Here is an 18329-nt window from a genome sequence, read left to right as displayed (position 1 = left end):
TTTTTGATAGATAGATGCAAAGTAAAAAGTAAAAGGCAAAGTAAAAGCAAAGCAAGTAAATAAAGCGATAGAGATTGATATGATGAGAATAGACCCAGGGGCCATAGGTTTCACTAGTGGCTTCTCTCAAGAACATAAGTATTCTACGATGGGTGAACAAACTACTGTTGAGCAATTGACAGAATTGAGCATAGTTATGAGTATATCTAGGTTATGATCATGTATATAGGCATCACGTCCAAGACAAGTAGATCGAAACGATTCTGCATCTACTATTATTACTCCACTCATCGACCGCTATCCAACATGCATCTAGAGTATTAAGTTAAAAATAGAGTAACGCCTTAAGCAAGATGACATGATGTAGAGGGATAAATTCATGCAATATGATAAAAAACCCATCTTGTTATCCTCGATGGCAACAATATAATACGTGCCTTGCAACCCTTTCTGTCACTGGGTAAGGACACCGCACGATTGAACCCAAAGATAAGCACTTCTCCCATTGCAAGAACTACCAATCTAGTTGGCCAAACCAAAAAAGTTAATTCGAAAAGACTTGCAAAGATAACTCAATCATACATAAAAGAATTCAGAGAAGAATCAAATATTTTCCATAGATAATACTGGATCATAAACCCACAATTCACCGGTCTCAACAAACACACCGTGAAAAGAATATTACATCGAATAGATCTCCACAAGAGAGGGGGAGAACATTGTATTGAGATCCAAAAAGAGAGAAGAAGCCATCTAGCTACTAGCTATGGACCCGAAGGTCTGAAGTAAACTACTCACACTTCATCGGAGGGGCGATGGTGTTGATGTAGAAGCCCTCCATGGTGGATGCCCCCTCCAGCGGAGCTCCGGAACAGGTCCCAAGATGGGATCTCGTGGGTACAGAAGGTTGCGGCAGTGGAATTAGGTTTTTGGCTCCTGTTCTGGTCGTTTGGGGGTACGTAGGTATATATAGGAGGAAGGAGTACGTCGGTGGAGCGTCAGGGGGCCCACGAGGTAGGGGGGCGCGCCCAGGGGGCGCCCTCCACCCTCGTGACCGCCTCTGGCACTTCTTGGAGTAGGGTCCAAGTCTCCTGGATCACGTTCGGTGAGAAAATCACGTTCCCAAAGGTTTCATTCCGTTTGGACTCCGTTTGATATTCCGTTTCTTCGAAACACTGAAATAGGCAAAAAACAGCAATTCTGGGTTGGGCCTCCGGTTAATAGGTTAGTCCCAAAAATAATATAAAAGTGGAAAATAAAGCCCAATATAGTCCAAAACAGTAGATAAAGTAGCATGGAGCAATCAAAAATTATAGATACGTTGGAGACGTATCAGGCACCACCAAAGCGTCGACGACAGTGGCGCCGCTCAAAATCGCATCGCGAAAAAGATAGCATCACCGACACTGGAGACAATAATACTCCGGATAACTCCGAAGACCAAGAAGCCCCTATCGAACCAACATCCGAGCATGATGATTGGGAGGACGGGCAAGTCAACCCCGACGATCCTATCGGGAACGAGGGTTCGAGGATTGTAATTATTCACCAATCTCCGAAGAAGACGAGAGCCTCAGCGACGAAGATTTCATCGTGCGAGAGGAACCCCTTAAACAAGAGCGCTTTAAGCGCCGGCTAATAGCCAGTGCAAGAAGCCTGAAAAAGAAGCAGCAGCATCTTCAAGCTTATCAGGATCGGCTCAATGACAGATGGACTGATGTCCTGGCAGCCGAGGAATACGGCCTCGAACTCCCAACTAAGAGTTACCCGAAGCGCAAGCTGCTACCCCCAATTTGACGATGAGGCCCCAGAGCCTATACCGCCGACACGTAACACTGCCGATGGACCTGGCCGACCACCACGTGGCCGGGACAGAGCGGCAACTCAAGCCGAACACCAGCCTACACCACCCTGCCATAAAGGCAGAGAGACAGCAGCTGCAGAGATACCCTATGACCTACGACAGGACCTGGCTAATAGAGCCGGTCAGACCAGATCAACCTATGGATCAAGGGGCGTGCCCCAGCACAAGAAGACGGCCATCAGGCCTGGCGCAACAAGCACAACTTCACCCTAGCCGAAAACCGCATACGAACTCCATCCGAACTGCGTCGTGACATTGCCCGATACAGAGGTGCCGCACATCCCCTATGCTTCACCGATGAGGTAATGGAGCACCAGTTCCCAGAAGGGTTTAAACCCGTGAACATTGAATTATACGATGGCACAACAGATCCCGCAGTGTGGATTGAAGACTTTCTTCTCCACATTCACATGGCTCGCGGTGACGATTTACATGCCATCAAATATCTCCCCCTAAAGCTCAAGGGACCAGCTCGGCACTGGTTAAACAGCCTCCCAGAAAACTCTATTGGAAGCTGGGAAGACTTGGAGAACGCCTTTAGAGACAACTTCCAGGGCACTTATATTCGGCCCCCGAACGCCGTTGACCTCAGTCACATAGTCCAGCAGCCCGGAGAGTCAGCCAGAAAATTCTGGACCAGGTTCCTAATCAAGAAGAACCAAATTGTTGATTGTCTGGACGCCGAGGCTCTAGCAGCCTTCAAACACAACATCCGCGACGAATGGCTCGCCCGACACCTCGGCCAAGAAAAGCCGAAGTCCATGACACCCCTCACATCACTCATGACCCTCTTTTGCGCATGCGAGGATAGCTGACTAGCCCGTAGCAGCAACAGTACCAGCGACCCCGGCACTTCTGAAGCCAGAAACAGAAACGGCAGGGCCCGACGCAACAAAAACAAGCGTCGGAGCAACACTGACAATGCCGAAGACACGGCGGTCAACGCCAGATTCAGTGGCCCCAAACCCAGTCAGCGGAAGAGGCCATTGAAGAGAGACAAAGACGGCTCGTCTAGCCTGGACCGAATACTCGATCGACCTTGCCAGATACACAGCACACCTGACAAGCCTGCCAACCATACCAACAGAAGTTGTTGGGTCTTTAAGCAGGCCGGTAAGTTAAGCACCGAGCACACAGAGAAAGGGTCGCCCAGCGAGGAAGACGATGAGGAGCCCTGCCCACCGAACATAGGGGGACAGAAGAAATTCCCCTCGAGAGCGCAAGCGCGCGTTAAGGGACGTCTATGCGATAGAGCCAGTCGCCCCAAAATTCAACCCATGGTCAGCATGCCCGATCACTTTCGATCGCACAGACCATCCGACCAGTATCCGTCATGGAGGTTCAGCCGCGTTGGTCCTCGACCCAATTATTGATGGATTCCACCTCACAAGAGTCCTCATGGACGGCGGCAGTAGTCTTAACCTGCTCTATCAGAACACAGTCCGGAAAATGGGTATTGACTCATCAGGAATCAAGCCCACCAAAACTACCTTTAAAGGAGTAATACCTGGTGTAGAGGCCCGCTGCACAGGCTCAATCACATTGGAAGTCGTCTTCGGTTTGCCGGACAACTTCCAAAGCGAAGACTTGATCTTCGACATCGTCCCTTTCTGCAGTGGCTATCATGCACTGCTCGGACGAACTGCGTTTGCCCGCTTCAATGCGGTCCCGCACTATGCTTATCTAAAACTCTAGATGCCAGGACCACGTGGTGTCATAACATTCCATGAAACATGGATCGATCCCTCCATACTGAGGAACACACTGCGCCCCTCGCAATGGAAGTGCAGGTCGGCCTTATCAAGCCAAACTCCACATCGGCAGCCAAGCCTCCGGACCCTGTCAAATGAGTCCGAACTACCCTGCAAAATGACACTCCAGCTCGTGAGGAGCTCGATTAGCAATTCGGCCTTTGTCTCCTCCCCAACAGAACTGAAGCGTATGTACCGCATGCACATCACAACGCACTAAAGATGCCACGGGCGGCGATGTAGGCATATAATGGATAAAGTCCACAATACGGCTCAACCGTACCTGGACCCCCATATCTACCTTTTTCTTAACTTCGTTTTTTTCAGGTTCCCCACAACCCACATCACCTTTTCATGGTGGCAAGGGCCCTTTTCCCGGCCCCTTATGAAAACCTACTCATTGATCCTCTCAAAGGATCACACACCAAGGCAAAAAGCAGCGCAGATGTATGGCAGAGTACCTAAAGGATCTTCAAAGATCACCTCTTCCCCTTTTCAGTACCTGCACACAGCTTTCCCTTTTGCTCGGCATGTAAAATAGCCTCGATGCTTATAGCATTATCTGTACAAATACGTTTTGACGTATCAATCAGACTATAATGGAAACAGTTTTTTCACCCAACCTATTCGGTATTGGCTTATTTCCTAATCTGTTTTCCTCTTTTATTTCGTCTGATTGTAATGTACACCTCGGAACGACCTAAATCGCCAGGGGCTTCATTCATCCACATACATTTCTTAAAAAAACATAAGTCCGAACACTTTTACAGTACAATTTGGCGTCCCGAATCTAGCATTATATGCATTGGCTCTAAATCATGTCTTGGGTCAATAAATTGGGTTGCCCGGCTCCTGTGGTTACTACCTTACGTTCCGATTGTTCGGCTAAGGAAGTAAAGGGAGAACTATTGCGATTGTGTTCCAGGTTCATCCAGATAAACACCTCAGTAGAGAAAGCCGAAAACTAACTGTCATGATGCGGTGAGAGCTAGTCAGCTATTCGGTGACTCAGTATAAATCTCTTGCAATTTTTTCTGTATCACACGAAGGACCGGTTTTCACCTGGTCAGGCGTTTACAGCAACCAAGTTCAGATAACCGAACAATACCTGGGGTTGCGCCTACAATCTTATTGTCAAACTCCTATGGCTAAGTGATAGTGATAAAGCCGCATAGTCTGATTGCCTGGTTCACCGCTCTAACACCTCCTTTAAGGACCAAGTAGTTGGGTTAAGTGTGTTTTTGTGCTACTCCGAACACCCCCGCACCATCTATGCGAGGGGCCGAAGCCGATGACTGGCCAACTCTTAGATTTAATAAACAGTCGCAATGGAGGGAAAATAATTTCAGATGAAATAAGAAAAATATTACACAAACGACTTGTTTTCATAAATACAAAGTTTGGGCAGCACAGATACATTCATTCAAAAATGATGTCCTTCGAACACTGGCCCTCTACAATGCGAGATCCTTTAAGGACGTCATTGAAATACCGCTTCGGCGTACAGTGCTCCTTGCCTGCAGGCAGTCCCTCGGTTGCAAGACTAGTGGCATTCATCTTCGCCCATTGCACCTTGACACGGGCGAAGGCCATCCGGGCACCTTCGATACAGACTGGCCGCTTTATAGCATCAAGCCGTGGGCAGGCATCGGCTAGCCGCTTCACAAGCCCAAAGTAGCTACTAGGTATGGGTTCGATTGGCCAAAGACGGACTATAACATCCTTCATGGCCAGTTCGGCCACCCTATGTAGCTCGGTCAGCTGTTTCAGCTGATCACTGAGGGGCACAGGATGCTCTGGCGCAAGGTACTGCGACCAGCACAACTTCTCTATTGAGCTCCCCTCTTTGGCTCGACAGAAATCTGCAGCATCAACAATACTTTGGGGTAGATCCGTAAACGCTCCTGGAGAACTCCAAATGCGTGTTAGTAAGGTGTACTTTCTCCTTACAATTTTGCTCTGCATATTAAAGGCCTTACCCGCCGCGATCTGCTTGGCCTTTCGGATCTCTCGACAGGTGCCTTGGGCTTCAACCCGGGCCTCCTTCGCACTTTGGAGCGTCGTAGCAAGTTCGGAGTCTCGATCCGACACCTTGCGCTCTATGGACTCACATTTTCTTATAGCATCTGTGAGCTCTTGTTGGACTTCATCCAACCTCGCGTCATGTTTTCGGTGGGTGGCTCGTTCCTCGTCCACCTCCTTCTTGGCCTCGGCCAGCGCGCCCTTGAGGGCCTCGACCTCAGGCGCGTCAACTATGAGCATAATCATAAAGCTCAGTTAGATAACAAATTGGAACTCATATCATTTCAGATATGCTTTGGTATTGCATACCTTGCTTTTCCTCCAATTTCCGCTTTAGTTCGGACACTTTAGCGGCATGCGAGGTTGCCGCTCGTAACGAAGCATGTTCATCAAAAGAGACATATATGTTAGCTCCTGCCAAGCATTATTCGATCCTCTGTTCGGCCTTTCTTCGCGAACGCCGAACAGAGTCTCAGGGGCTACTATCTATACACAGGCATTCCTTTTGCAAACAACCAAAAATATATTACATCACATACCTCAAATCCTGTTAAAAGGCTGGTATAGGCTTCATTCAATCTGCTCTTAGCGGACCGAACCTTTTCAACCACCGTACCAATAAGGGTACGGTGTTCCTCCACAATGGAAGCACTCTGAAGCGCTTCCACCAGAGTGTCCGGCGCCTCCGGATTGATAGAGGATGTCGGTGGTGATGGAGCGCCCCCTTCTCTCGAAGGAGGTTGCTGGCCCAATTCCGGAGCCATATGGGTCTGCGGAATAATATTTGGTGGGGGGCCGAATTGAGCATGGCCCCCGTTGCCAGTTTCCATGGGGGGCGATTTCCCCCTCTCTTCGGCGACGGAGGTATTACCCTCCGTTGCCACCTTCACGGCCTCCCGCACCTCCCCGTGACCTGGAGAGGTTTGATACGTCTCCAACATATCTACTTTTTCAAACACTTCTGCCCTTGTTTTGGACTCTAACTTGCATGATTTGAATGAAACTAACCCGGACTGACGCTGTTTTCAGCAGAACTGCCATGGTGTAGGCATATCATGGATAAAGTCCACAATACGGCTCAACCGTACCTGGACCCCCATATCTACCTTTTTCTTAACTTCGTTTTTCTCAGGTTCCCTACAACCCACATCACCTTTTCATGGTGGCAAGGGCCCTTTTCCCGGCCCCTTATGAAAACCTACTCATTGATCCTCTCAAAGGATCACACACCAAGGCAAAAAGCAGCGCAAATGTATGGCAGAGTACCTAAAGGATATTCAAAGATCACCTCTTCCCCTTTTCAGTACCTGCACACAGCTTTCCCTTTTGCTCGGCATGTAAAATAGCCTCGATGCTTATAGAATTATCTGTACAAATACGTTTTGACGTATCAATCAAACTATAATGGAAACAGTTTTTTCGCCTAACCTATTCGGTACTGGCTTATTTCCTAATCTGTATTTCCTCTTTTATTTCGTCTGATTGTAATGTACACCTCGGAACGACCTAAATCGCCAGGGGCTTCATTCATCCACGTACATTTATTAAAAAAACATAAGTCCGAACACTTTTACAGTACAATTTGGCGTCCCGAATCTAGCATTATATGCATTGGCTCTGAATCATGTCTTGGGTCAATAAATTGGGTTGCCCGGCTCCTGTGGTTACTACCTTACGTTCCGACTATTTGGCTAAGGAAGTAAAGGGAGAACTACTGCGATTGTGTTCCTGGTTCATCCGGATAAACACCTCAGTAGAGAAAGCCGAAAACTAACTGTCATGATGCGGTGAGAGCTGGTCAGCTATTCGGTGACTCAGTATAAATCTCTTGCAATTTTTTCCATATCACACGAAGGATCGGTTTTCACCTGGTCAGGCGTTTACAACAACCAAGTTCAGATAACCGAACAATACCTGGGGCTGCGCCTACAATCTTATTGTCAAACTCCTATGGCTAAGTGATAGTGATAAAGCCGCATAGTCTGATTGCCTGGTTCACCACACTAACACCTCCTTTAAGGACCAAGTCGTTGGGTTAAGTTTGTTTTTGTGCTATTACGAACACCCCCGCACCATCTATGCGAGGGGCTGAAGCCGATGACTGGCTAACTCTTAGATTCAATAAACAGCCACAACGGAGGCAAATTAATTTCAGATGAAATAAGAAAAATATTACACAAACGACTTGTTTTCATAAATACAAAGTTCGGGCAGCACAGATACATTCATTCAAAAATGATGTCCTTCGAACACTGGCCCTCTACAATGTGAGATCCTTCAAGGACGTCGTTGAAATACCGCTTCGGCGTACAGTGCTCCTTGCCTGCAGGTAGTCCCTCGGTTGCAAGACTAGTGGCATTCATCTTCGCCCATTGCACCTTGACACGGGCAAAGGCCATCCGGGCACCTTTGATACAGACTGGCCGCTTTATACCATCAAGCCGTGGGCAGGCATCGGCTAGCCGCTTCACAAGCCCAAAGTAGCTACTAGGTATGGGTTCGACTGGCCAAAGACGTACTATAACATCCTTCATGGCCAGTTCGGCCACCCTATGTAGCTCGGTCAGCTGTTTCAGCTGATCAATGAGGGGCACATGATGCTCTGGCGCAAGGTACTGCGACCAGAACAACTTCTCTATTGAGCTCCCCTCTTTGGCTCGAAAGAAATCTGCAGCATCAACAATACTTTGGGGTAGATCCATAAACGCTCCTGGAGAACTCCAAATGCGTGTTAGTAAGGTGTACTTTCTCCTTACAATTTTGCTCTGCATATTAAAGGCCTTACCCGCCGCGATCTGCTTGGCCTTTCGGATCTCTCGACATGTGCCTTGGGCTTCAACCCGGGCCTCCTTCGCACTTTGGAGCGTCATAGCAAGTTCGGAGTCTCGATCCGACACCTTGCACTCTATGGACTCACATTTTCTTATAGCATCCGTGAGCTCTTGTTGGACTTCATCCAACCTCGCGTCATGTTTTTGGTGGGCGGCTCGTTCCTCGTCCACCTCCTTCTTGGCCTCGGCCAGCGCGCTCTTGAGGGCCTCGATCTCAGGCGCGTCAACTATGAGCATAATCATAAAGCTCAGTTAGATAACAAATTGGAACTCATATCATTTCAGATATGCTTTGGCATTGCATACCTTGCTTTTCCTCCAATTTCCGCTTTAGTTCGGACACTTCAGCGGCATGCGAGGTTGCCGCTCGTATCTAAGCATGTTCATCAAAAGAGACATATATGTTAGCTCCTGCCAAGCATTATTCGATCCTCTGTTCGGCCTTTCTTCGCGAACGCCGAACAGAGTCTCAGGGGCTACTATCTATACACAGGCATTCCTTTTGCAAACAGCCAAAAATATATTACATCACATACCTCAAAGCCTGTTAAAAGGCTGGTATAGGCTTCATTCAATCCGCTCTTAGCGTACCGAACCTTTTTAACCACCGTACCAATAAGGGTACGGTGTTCCTCCACAATGGAAGCACTCTGAAGCGCTTCTACCAGAGTGTCCGGTGCCTTCGGATTGATAGAGGATGTCGGTGGTGATGGCGCGCCCCCTTCTCTCGAAGGAGGCTGCTGGCCCAATTCCGGAGCCGTATGGGTCTGCGGAATAATATTTGTTGGGGGGCCGAATTGAGCATGGCCCCCGTCGCCAGTTTCCATGGGGGGCGATTTCCCCCTCTCTTCAGCGACGGAGGTATTACCCTCCGTTGCCACCTTCACGGCCTCCCGCACCTCCCCGTGACCTGGAGAGGTTTGATACGTCTCCAACGTATCTACTTTTCCAAACACTTTTGCCCTTGTTTTGGACTCTAACTTGCATGATTTGAATGAAACTAACCCGGAATGACGCTATTTTCAGCAGAACTGCCATGGTGTTGTTTATTGTGCAGAAAACAAAAATTCTCGGAATGACCTAAAAATCCACGGAGATAACTTTTGGAAAATATAAAAAATACTGGTGAAAGAATCAAGGCCAGGGGGCCCACACCCTGTCCATGAGGGTGGGGGCGCGCCCCCTCCCCTTGGGCGCGCCCTCCTATTTCGTGGGCCCCCTGATGCTCCACCGACCTCAACTCCAACTCTATATATTCTGTTTCGCGGAGAAAAAAATCAAAGAGAGAAAGTTTCATCACATTTTACGATACGGAGCCGCCGCCAAGCCCTAATCTCTCTCTGGAGGGCTGATCTGGAGTCCGTTCGAGGCTCCGGAGAGGGGGATTCGTCATCGTCGTCATCATCAACCATCCTCCATCACCAATTTCATGATGCTCACCGCCGTACGTGAGTAATTCCATCGTAGGCTTGCTGGACGGTGATGGGTTGGATGAGATTTACCATGTAATCAAGTTAGTTTTGTTAGGGTTTGATCCCTAGTATCCACTATGTTCTGAGATTGATGTTGCTATGACTTTGCTATGCTTAATGCTTGTCACTAGGGCCCAAGTGCCATGATTTCAGATCTGAACCTATTATGTTTTCATGAATATATGTGGGTTCTTGATCCTATCTTGCAAGTCTATAGTCACCTATTATGTGTTATGATCCGACAACCCCGAAGTGACAATAATTGGGATACTTCTCGGTGATGACCGTAATTTGAGGAGTTCATGTATTCACTAAGTGCTAATGCTTTGGTCCGGTACTCTATTAAAAGAAGGCATTAATATCCCTCAGTTTCCATTAGGACCCCGCTGCCACGGGAGGGTAGGACAAAAGATGTCATGAAAGTTCTTTTCCATAAGCACGTATGACTATATTCGGAATACATGCCTACATTACATTGATGAACTGGAGCTAGTTTTGTGTCACCATATGTTATAGCTATTACATGAGGAATCGCATCCGACATAATTATCCATTACTGATCCAATGCCTACGAGCTTTTCACATATTGTGCTTTGCTTATTTACTTTTCCATTGCTACTGTTATGATCATTACAAAACTGCTATCTTTACTTTTGCCACTGTTACCATTACTATCATACTACTTTGCTACTAGATACTTTGCTGCAGATATTAAGTTATCCAGGTGTAGTTGAATTGATAACTCAACTGCTAATACTTGAGAATATTATTTGGCTCCCCTTGTGTCGAATCAATAAATTTGGGTTGAATACTCTAGCCTCGAAAGCTGTTGCGATCCCCTACACTTGTGGGTTATCAAGACTAATTTTTGGCGTCGTTGCCGGGGAGCATAGCTCTATTATTTGAGTCACTTGGGATTTATATCTGTTGGTCACTATGAGGAACTTGAAAGACGCAAGAACTAAGATTTTTCCCTCAACTACGAGGGTAGGTAAGGAACTGCCATCTAGCTCCGCACTAGATTCTCCTTCTGTTTTGAGTAAGCTTGCGACACCTAAACCTGCTACTGCTTTGAATTCTGATATGTCGCATGTAATTGATGATGCCACTTCTGCTATGCATGATACTTATGATGAAACTACTTCTATGCTTGATACTACTGTGCCATTAGGTGAATTTCTTAATGAACAACTTGCTAGGGTTAGAGAGAACAAAATTGTTGAAGGTGAAATTATTGATGATAGTGATGATGAAGGTTCTCCACCTAATTATGAATTGCATGTTGTTCTTGAGAGTTATGTTATGGATGAAGAAGCTGCTAGAGCTATTTTTGCTTGCAATGATAGATATGATCTTAAGAAGTTATTAGCTAAATGGAAGAAGCAATCTCTTAATGCTAGAATGAAACATGACCCCGCTTTTGCTACTTCACCTATCTGTGTTACTGATAAGGATTATGAATTCTCTGTTGATCCTGAGATAATTACTTTGGTTGAATCTGTTCCTTTTTATGGCTATGAATCTGAAACTGTTGTGGCACATCTTACCAAGTTAAATGATATAGCCACCCTATTAACTAATGATGAGAAGTCTCGCTATTATTATATCCTTAAGATATTTCCATTCTCACCAAAGGGTGATGCTAAAGCTTGGTTTAATTCTCTTGATCTTGGTTGTGTGCGTAGTCCCCAGGATATGATTTATTACTTCTCTGCTAAATATTTCCCCGCTCATAAGAAGCAAGCTGCCTTGCGGGAAATATATAATTTTGTGCAAATCAAAGAAGAGAGTCTCCCACAAGCTTGGGGAAGGCTTCTCCGATTACTCAATGCTTTGCCTGATCAACCTCTTAACAAAAATGAAATACTTGATATCTTTTATAATGGACTAACCGATGCTTCCAAGGACTACTGGGATAGTTGTGCTGGTTGTGTTTTCAGGGAAAGAACAATAGACCAAGTTGAATTACTATTGAATAATATGTTGACTAATGAAAATAATTGGACTCTTCCTGAGCCAATTCCTGAGCCAATTGAGCCAACTCCTGAGCCTATTCCTAAACCAACTCCGAAGAAGAGAGGAGAGTACTCCTCAATTAGTGATTTTGTGGTTTGTTGGGGATAATCCCTATTTGACGCCACGCAAACAGGTTTTTTTCAGCAACATGAGCGGCAAACAGATGAGCTTTCCCTGAAGCGAGCCATATGTCGCGTCCAGTTGGGCCGGCCCAGGCATAGTTGTTGTTTTACTTTCTGTGGGATCCCTGTTTGGGAACCTTCTAGAGGGTTTCTGGCCAGTTTTGTGACTTTTTTCTATAGTTTTACTTAATAATTTTTATTTTTTCGGTTTTTCTTCTTCATTTTTTGTTTTCTTCACTTTTTTGTTTTTTATTCACAATATTTATTGCTTTTTAGCTTTCTTTGTTTTTTATAAGTTTTTATTGTTTCTTTTTCTTCTCTTCTTTGTGTACTACAGAAAGAGTTCACCAAGTATCACAAAAATATTGATCATATATTTAGGAAATTGTTCAGCATATGTCACAAAAATGTTCAATGTATATTTACAAAATTGTTCAACATGTATCATACAAATGTTTAATGTGTATTTAAACTTGTTCAACATATATTGAAAAAATGTGCAATATACATTTTAAATTGTTTGATGTATATAAATAATCGTTCATGTTTTAAAGGTTTGTCTAAACTTAGAGATTTGTTCACATTTTCAAACATTATTTGTGTTTTTTGTAAAATTCTTCATATTTTTTTCCAATAAACTAGTAAACGTGCACGTGAAAATTCACGTGTATAAAAAAGATAGTCCAATAGTAGCAATTGTTAAGAGTTTAGATTCCATGTTATAACTGCTATGATCCTGCAATATGCGATTCAGTGGAAAACTCATAAGCACGTGTGGAATAATAAACGATAAATAATAGATTCCCGGTCTCGCCTCTAAGACCTGCTCTAGTGTTGTTGGTGATCACGTTTTCCAGATCTTAGGATATCGTTAAGTGTAACGATAGTTGATGAGGACATGACAATCATTTATACATCATTGTTCGTCAAAGGAGAAATCATAATATTTCGTGTCAAACGAACACATTGCCAGGTGAACGCTAACTTAAGTTTATGCTATAATCTTGAACACATGGTTACACTTTCATCTCCTTTGTTGTTGGTTGAACTCAGGTGCAATATCGAAGAAGGCCAAACACCTTTCAGTCCGTGCAAAACAATGTTTTATGGCGAAGAAAAAAAGTTAGGAGTCATGAAGAAATGAGTTGTCTACTGAAGAAACATTGTTCCGATTCTGGCGAAACAATGTTTTGCACGAGTTTGGATATCCCAACTTGCGAAAGGTTTCCAGAATTCAAGTTTTCTGCTGAAGAAAACATTGTTCGGCCCCAATGAACAATGTTTGATCAGGAACTGCCAACCACCTCCAACAAGAGATTTCCAGAAGCTACCTCATTAAGTCTTGAAGCCATTTAGTCAAACAAAGTTGGTTCACTTTCACACCTAAGCTGGTTCCAGAAGCTAGTTTGCTTTCACACCTATCAGGGGGGTTGTCCCTGATATAAACATGCTAGCTCTTCCCTTCGTGAGGGACTTTTGCCATTTCTATCAAAAACCAAAGACATAGACTCCTCCTGAGATTGGAGAGCTCTTGTTACCCTTATTCTCGTGATTCTTTGAGAAATTGCTTCTAATTCGTGCTCCACGACTAGATCGTGTTGTGTGGGTTAGAGTTCGTGGTTTCCCTTGTGGCTTGCACCTATCCCGTACTCCACGACTTGAGTGTGGTGGTGCGGGGTAGTATTGCGGGTTGTGGATCGGAGAATGTTTGAATTGCAGGCTTCGGTGAGCATCCTTCTCGTTGGGTCATAATCTCTTATTTTCCCATTTTTGGCTGCTTGCAGCTAGTTACTTGTTGGTGTCAAAACTGGCATATCTCGGGTAGGGGGTCCCGAACTGTGCGTCTAAGGATCGAAGGTAACAGGAGGCGGGGACACGATGTTTACCCAGGTTCGGGCCCTCTTAATGGAGGTAACACCCTACTTCCTGCTTGATTGACTTTGATGAGTATAAGGGCTACAAGAGTTGATTTACCTCGAGATCGTAGTGGCTAAACCCTAGATGTCTAGCATGTATGGTTGTGATCGCCTCTAAGGACTAAATCCTCCGGTTTATATAGGCACCGGAGGGGACTAGGGTTGTACAAAGTCGGTTTTACAGAGGAATGAAACTACACATCCGGATGCCAAGCTTGCCGTCCACGCAAAGGAGAGTCCCATCCGGACACGGGAGTAGACCTTCTATCTCGCATCTTTACGACCCATCAGTCCGGCCCATGTCACATAGGCCGGCTCCCCGAGTACCCCACGGTCCAGAACTCCCTCAATAGCCCCTGAACTAGACTTTAATGATGATGTGTTCGGCGTGCAGATTGTCTTCAGCATTGCAAGGCAGGTTCTTTCTCCGGATACTCCAATGCAGTCCTCCACACATAATAGCTGTATCCGGCTCTGTTAAATAATTACAGCCTTAAGCTGCAAGGGTAAAAAATATTCAAAACAAAGTAAGTCGCATCCATAAGCAATTTTTCCGGTGAGGCATTATGTCCTGGCCTTGTTAGTATTCTGAACTGTTTTACAATCCTCGCTTCGTGTTTTGGGTTGTGGCTAGGAATTAAGTTAATGGCAAACAAACCGTTTTTTTGGCGTGTGTTTAATTTCTAACCCTAGGCGGCTGCATGGTTGCAAGCCTGCAACACTGCACGAATGCATCCATTACATTCATTGGCTTATAAAATTTCCTAGAGCTTAGACTTCATGCACAACTCATTTGAAATACAATAAATAAAATCCAATAGAAATCATTCCTAACTATTACATTCCTATAAATTAAGTAACATCCAGAGCAAACATTCTATGGATCACAATCTCATAAAAATTAAAGCAGCCCTAAACTTTCACGATTAGACAAAACAAGCCCATGCAAACCGTGAGGGAGTAAAACTCCTATCTGTCGCCTTAAACATTGGTTATAGTGCTTTTTGTAAACCGACACACACCCATGTTGTTATTTCTTCACTAGTTTTTTTGGAAAGCTTCTTATGATTGTTCTGATGCGTGCGAAAAATAATAAAAAAAATTAGAGCAAACATTCTATGGATTACAATCTAATAAAAATTAAAGGAGCCCTAAACTTCCACGCATTAGACAAAACAAGCCCATGCAAATCGTGAAGGAGTACAACTCCTATTTATTGCCTTAAACGTTGGTTATAGTGTTTTTTGTAAACCGGCGCACACCCATGTAGTATTTTTTTTACTAGTTTTTTGGGGAAGCTTTTTATGATTGTTCTGATGCGTGCAGAAATGTAAACCGGCGCACACCCATGCACAGTACAACTCCCATGTGAAAAACAAAAAGTAAAAAAAAAGTAAAAAAAACCGGTTAAGAAGCCGAAAATGCGTGCGGAAATAAAAAAATCTGAAAAGAGCGCTCAGAGCGCGACACGTGAAGGCGGCTAAGAATGTGCCAAGCAGGGCGCTCTCAGCCCACCTGCCAGTGATCGTTACGAGGCTTCCAAAAGAAAGCTGGTCAACGGGTTGCCCCCAACAAACCCACACAGCATCCGCAAGTGATCGATACGTGCTGAAAAAAAGGTAAAGAAGCAAAAAAGAGTGCCCATTGGGTTCCAGCCCAGCCCAAATTTAGTACCGTTGGATGCGCGCACCCAGCCCACCAAGCCCGACATTCCCGTCGGAACCCTCCCATTCCGCAGTTATATATAAATAGCAGCACTAGGGTTACCCGCTTCGCCTTCTGCACACAGCCTGCGCCGCCGCTGCCGCCGCCGCCGTCCGCTCTACCCCAGGTGAGCGAGCGCTACAATCTCTCCTGCCTCTTCCCCGATCTGCAGCTGCCGAACCCATTACTTCCGCGTAATTCCTTGGCGGAGGTCATATTCTCCGGCTGTTGTGTCGTTCAGCGTTGATCGACCGGGAGTCCGGCGCGTTTGGTCTCTGCAGTTTGCGGCTCTAATGGTTGCAGATCTAATGGTTTCCGCTGTTTCTGGCATCGCAGGTAAGGAAGGGAGGAGCGGCGATGTCGCACCGCAAGTTCGAGCACCCGAGGCACGGCTCCCTCGGCTTCCTCCCCAGGAAGCGCTGCTCTCGCCACCGCGGAAAGGGTATGCACACCGAGTAACACTTGCATTAGAGCGCATATTCCATGGTGGCCCGTTTCTTTCCATGCTGATGTTATTGAGTGTGGTTTTCACACATAGCCTATAGTCTATCTCATTGTGCTTGTAAGGTTGCTCAAGTTGCTTGATTCGGATGAACCACTATGTTTTCTTGATACACTATATTGGATCCTGTAAATAGTAGCAAATGGTGCATCACACCTTTCTAGAATTTCATTGTGAACTTCAGTAGTGTCAACTAGTTTTTGTTCCCTGAAATCTGTCTTAAAAATACCTTGCACAACTATTCTTTGTTCAAATAAGGCAATTCTATTAAAAAATACTGTTACCCTGTAACTATTTGTGTCCTTCATTTTACAGTTCAGTGAATACTTATCTGGAGTTTGTCTTACTAGTCTGTTTTTTCTTATGCAGTGAAGTCCTTCCCCAAGGATGACCAACAGAAGCCTTGCCATCTCACTGCCTTCCTGGGCTACAAGGCTGGAATGACCCACATTGTTCGTGAGGTCGAGAAGCCTGGATCCAGTATGTCTAACCCTTCCATTATTCTAATCACGTTCGTTTCATTACTGAAAATAATGAACAGGAACAATTCTTGTTTTGTAAATATACAGTAACATGACCTTCAAGTTGCAATAGTCACGTAGATGCATGCTTAGCTTGTTATTTAGTTTATCATGCTGGCCGGATACACTGTCCCTTCATGTTATATTTGCCAACCAAAGTTATCTTCTGTAAATAGGGCCCTGCATGTTATATTTGCTTGATTGTTTGCTCTTGTTGATTCTTAAGATCGCATATGGTTGTTGTTACTTCTTGCAGAGCTCCACAAGAAGGAAACCTGTGAGGCTGTTACCATCATTGAGACCCCTCCTCTGGTCATTGTTGGTCTTGTGGCCTATGTGAAGACCCCTCGGGGCCTTCGCACTCTCAACTCTGTCTGGGCTCAGCACCTTAGTGAAGATGTGAGGAGAAGGTTCTACAAGAACTGGTGCAAGAGCAAGAAGAAGGCGTTCACAAAGTATGCCCTCAAGTATGACAGTGATTCAGGAAAGAAGGAAATCCAGTTGCAGCTTGAGAAAATGAAGAAGTACGCCACTATTGTCCGTGTTATTGCCCATACTCAGGTGTGATGGCCATTTCCCTGTTCATCTTGGTCAAGTATTCTGTCTATTATAAAATGTTTCACTCACCATTACTATGCCATTTCTAAATATCAGATTAGGAAGATGAAGGGCTTGAAACAGAAGAAGGCTCACCTCATGGAGATCCAGATTAATGGTGGCACCATCGCAGACAAGGTTGACTATGGCTACAAGTTCTTTGAGAAGGAAGTCCCAGTTGAAGCGGTCTTCCAGAAAGATGAAATGGTTGACATCATTGGTGTCACCAAGGGTAAGGGGTATGAAGGTGTTGTCACTCGCTGGGGTGTGACCCGCCTTCCCCGCAAGACCCACAGGGGTCTCCGAAAGGTTGCCTGTATCGGTGCCTGGCATCCTGCTAGGGTTTCCTACACTGTTGCTCGTGCTGGTCAGAATGGTTACCACCACCGCACAGAGATGAACAAAAAGATTTACAAGATGGGCAAGTCTGGACAGGAGTCTCACGAGGCCTGCACTGAGTTTGACAGGTATCTTTGAGTGAATCTGATTAGGTGCATGCTATCATCTGTTGTGCTCTTGAACATTTTCCATGAAACTGACGGCCATGGTGGTGCTTGCAGGACTGAGAAGGACATCACCCCGATGGGTGGCTTCCCTCACTATGGTGTGGTGAAGGGTGACTACCTCATGATCAAGGGCTGCTGTGTGGGCCCCAAGAAGAGAGTGGTGACCCTCCGCCAGTCCCTGTTAAAGCAGACGTCGCGGTTGGCCCTTGAGGAGATCAAGCTCAAGTTCATCGACACCTCATCAAAGTTTGGGCATGGCCGGTTCCAGACCACCGACGAGAAGCAGAAGTTCTACGGCAAGCTCAAGGCTTAGGCCGCGACAGATCTTATCCCATAGTGTTACCAGCTTTTTTTCTTGCTTTGTGGCAGATTGTTTGGGTACCGGTTTATGCATTGCAATTGCAACTCTGAGCTGCTGTGAATGTTTGAACTGATGAGGTTTATGCATTTTGAACTTAATAGTAATGCTATTTGCATGCCTTCAAATTTGGAAGCTAATGTTTCA

General features: G+C 45.5%; 1 protein-coding gene across 1 annotated transcript; it reads left to right on the top strand.

Annotated features, from left to right (window-relative positions):
• Window positions 1-15738: 15738 nt before the first annotated feature.
• LOC119308121 (60S ribosomal protein L3) lies at window positions 15739-18329 on the top strand. Its single transcript, XM_037584247.1, has 6 exons — window positions 15739-15825; window positions 16035-16140; window positions 16570-16680; window positions 16978-17282; window positions 17376-17785; window positions 17879-18329. Exons 2-6 carry the CDS (start codon window positions 16056-16058, stop codon window positions 18135-18137), a joined length of 1170 nt encoding a protein of 389 aa, XP_037440144.1. The 5' UTR covers window positions 15739-15825; window positions 16035-16055; the 3' UTR covers window positions 18138-18329.

Source organism: Triticum dicoccoides, chromosome 5B, assembly GCF_002162155.2.
Source record: "Triticum dicoccoides isolate Atlit2015 ecotype Zavitan chromosome 5B, WEW_v2.0, whole genome shotgun sequence".
NCBI classification, from domain to species: Eukaryota; Viridiplantae; Streptophyta; class Magnoliopsida; order Poales; family Poaceae; genus Triticum; species Triticum dicoccoides.
This window is presented reverse-complemented; position numbering and strand designations above follow the sequence as displayed.

Bases quoted from the DNA above. Each gene is read 5' to 3' on its own strand.
- LOC119308121 (XM_037584247.1), top strand. From the start codon at position 16,056: ATGTCGCACCGCAAGTTCGAGCACCCGAGGCACGGCTCCCTCGGCTTC. The intron at 16,141-16,569 runs GTATGCACACCG...TTTCTTATGCAG, and splicing joins CTCTCGCCACCGCGGAAAGG to TGAAGTCCTTCCCCAAGGAT. The intron at 17,786-17,878 runs GTATCTTTGAGT...TGGTGCTTGCAG, and splicing joins GCCTGCACTGAGTTTGACAG to GACTGAGAAGGACATCACCC.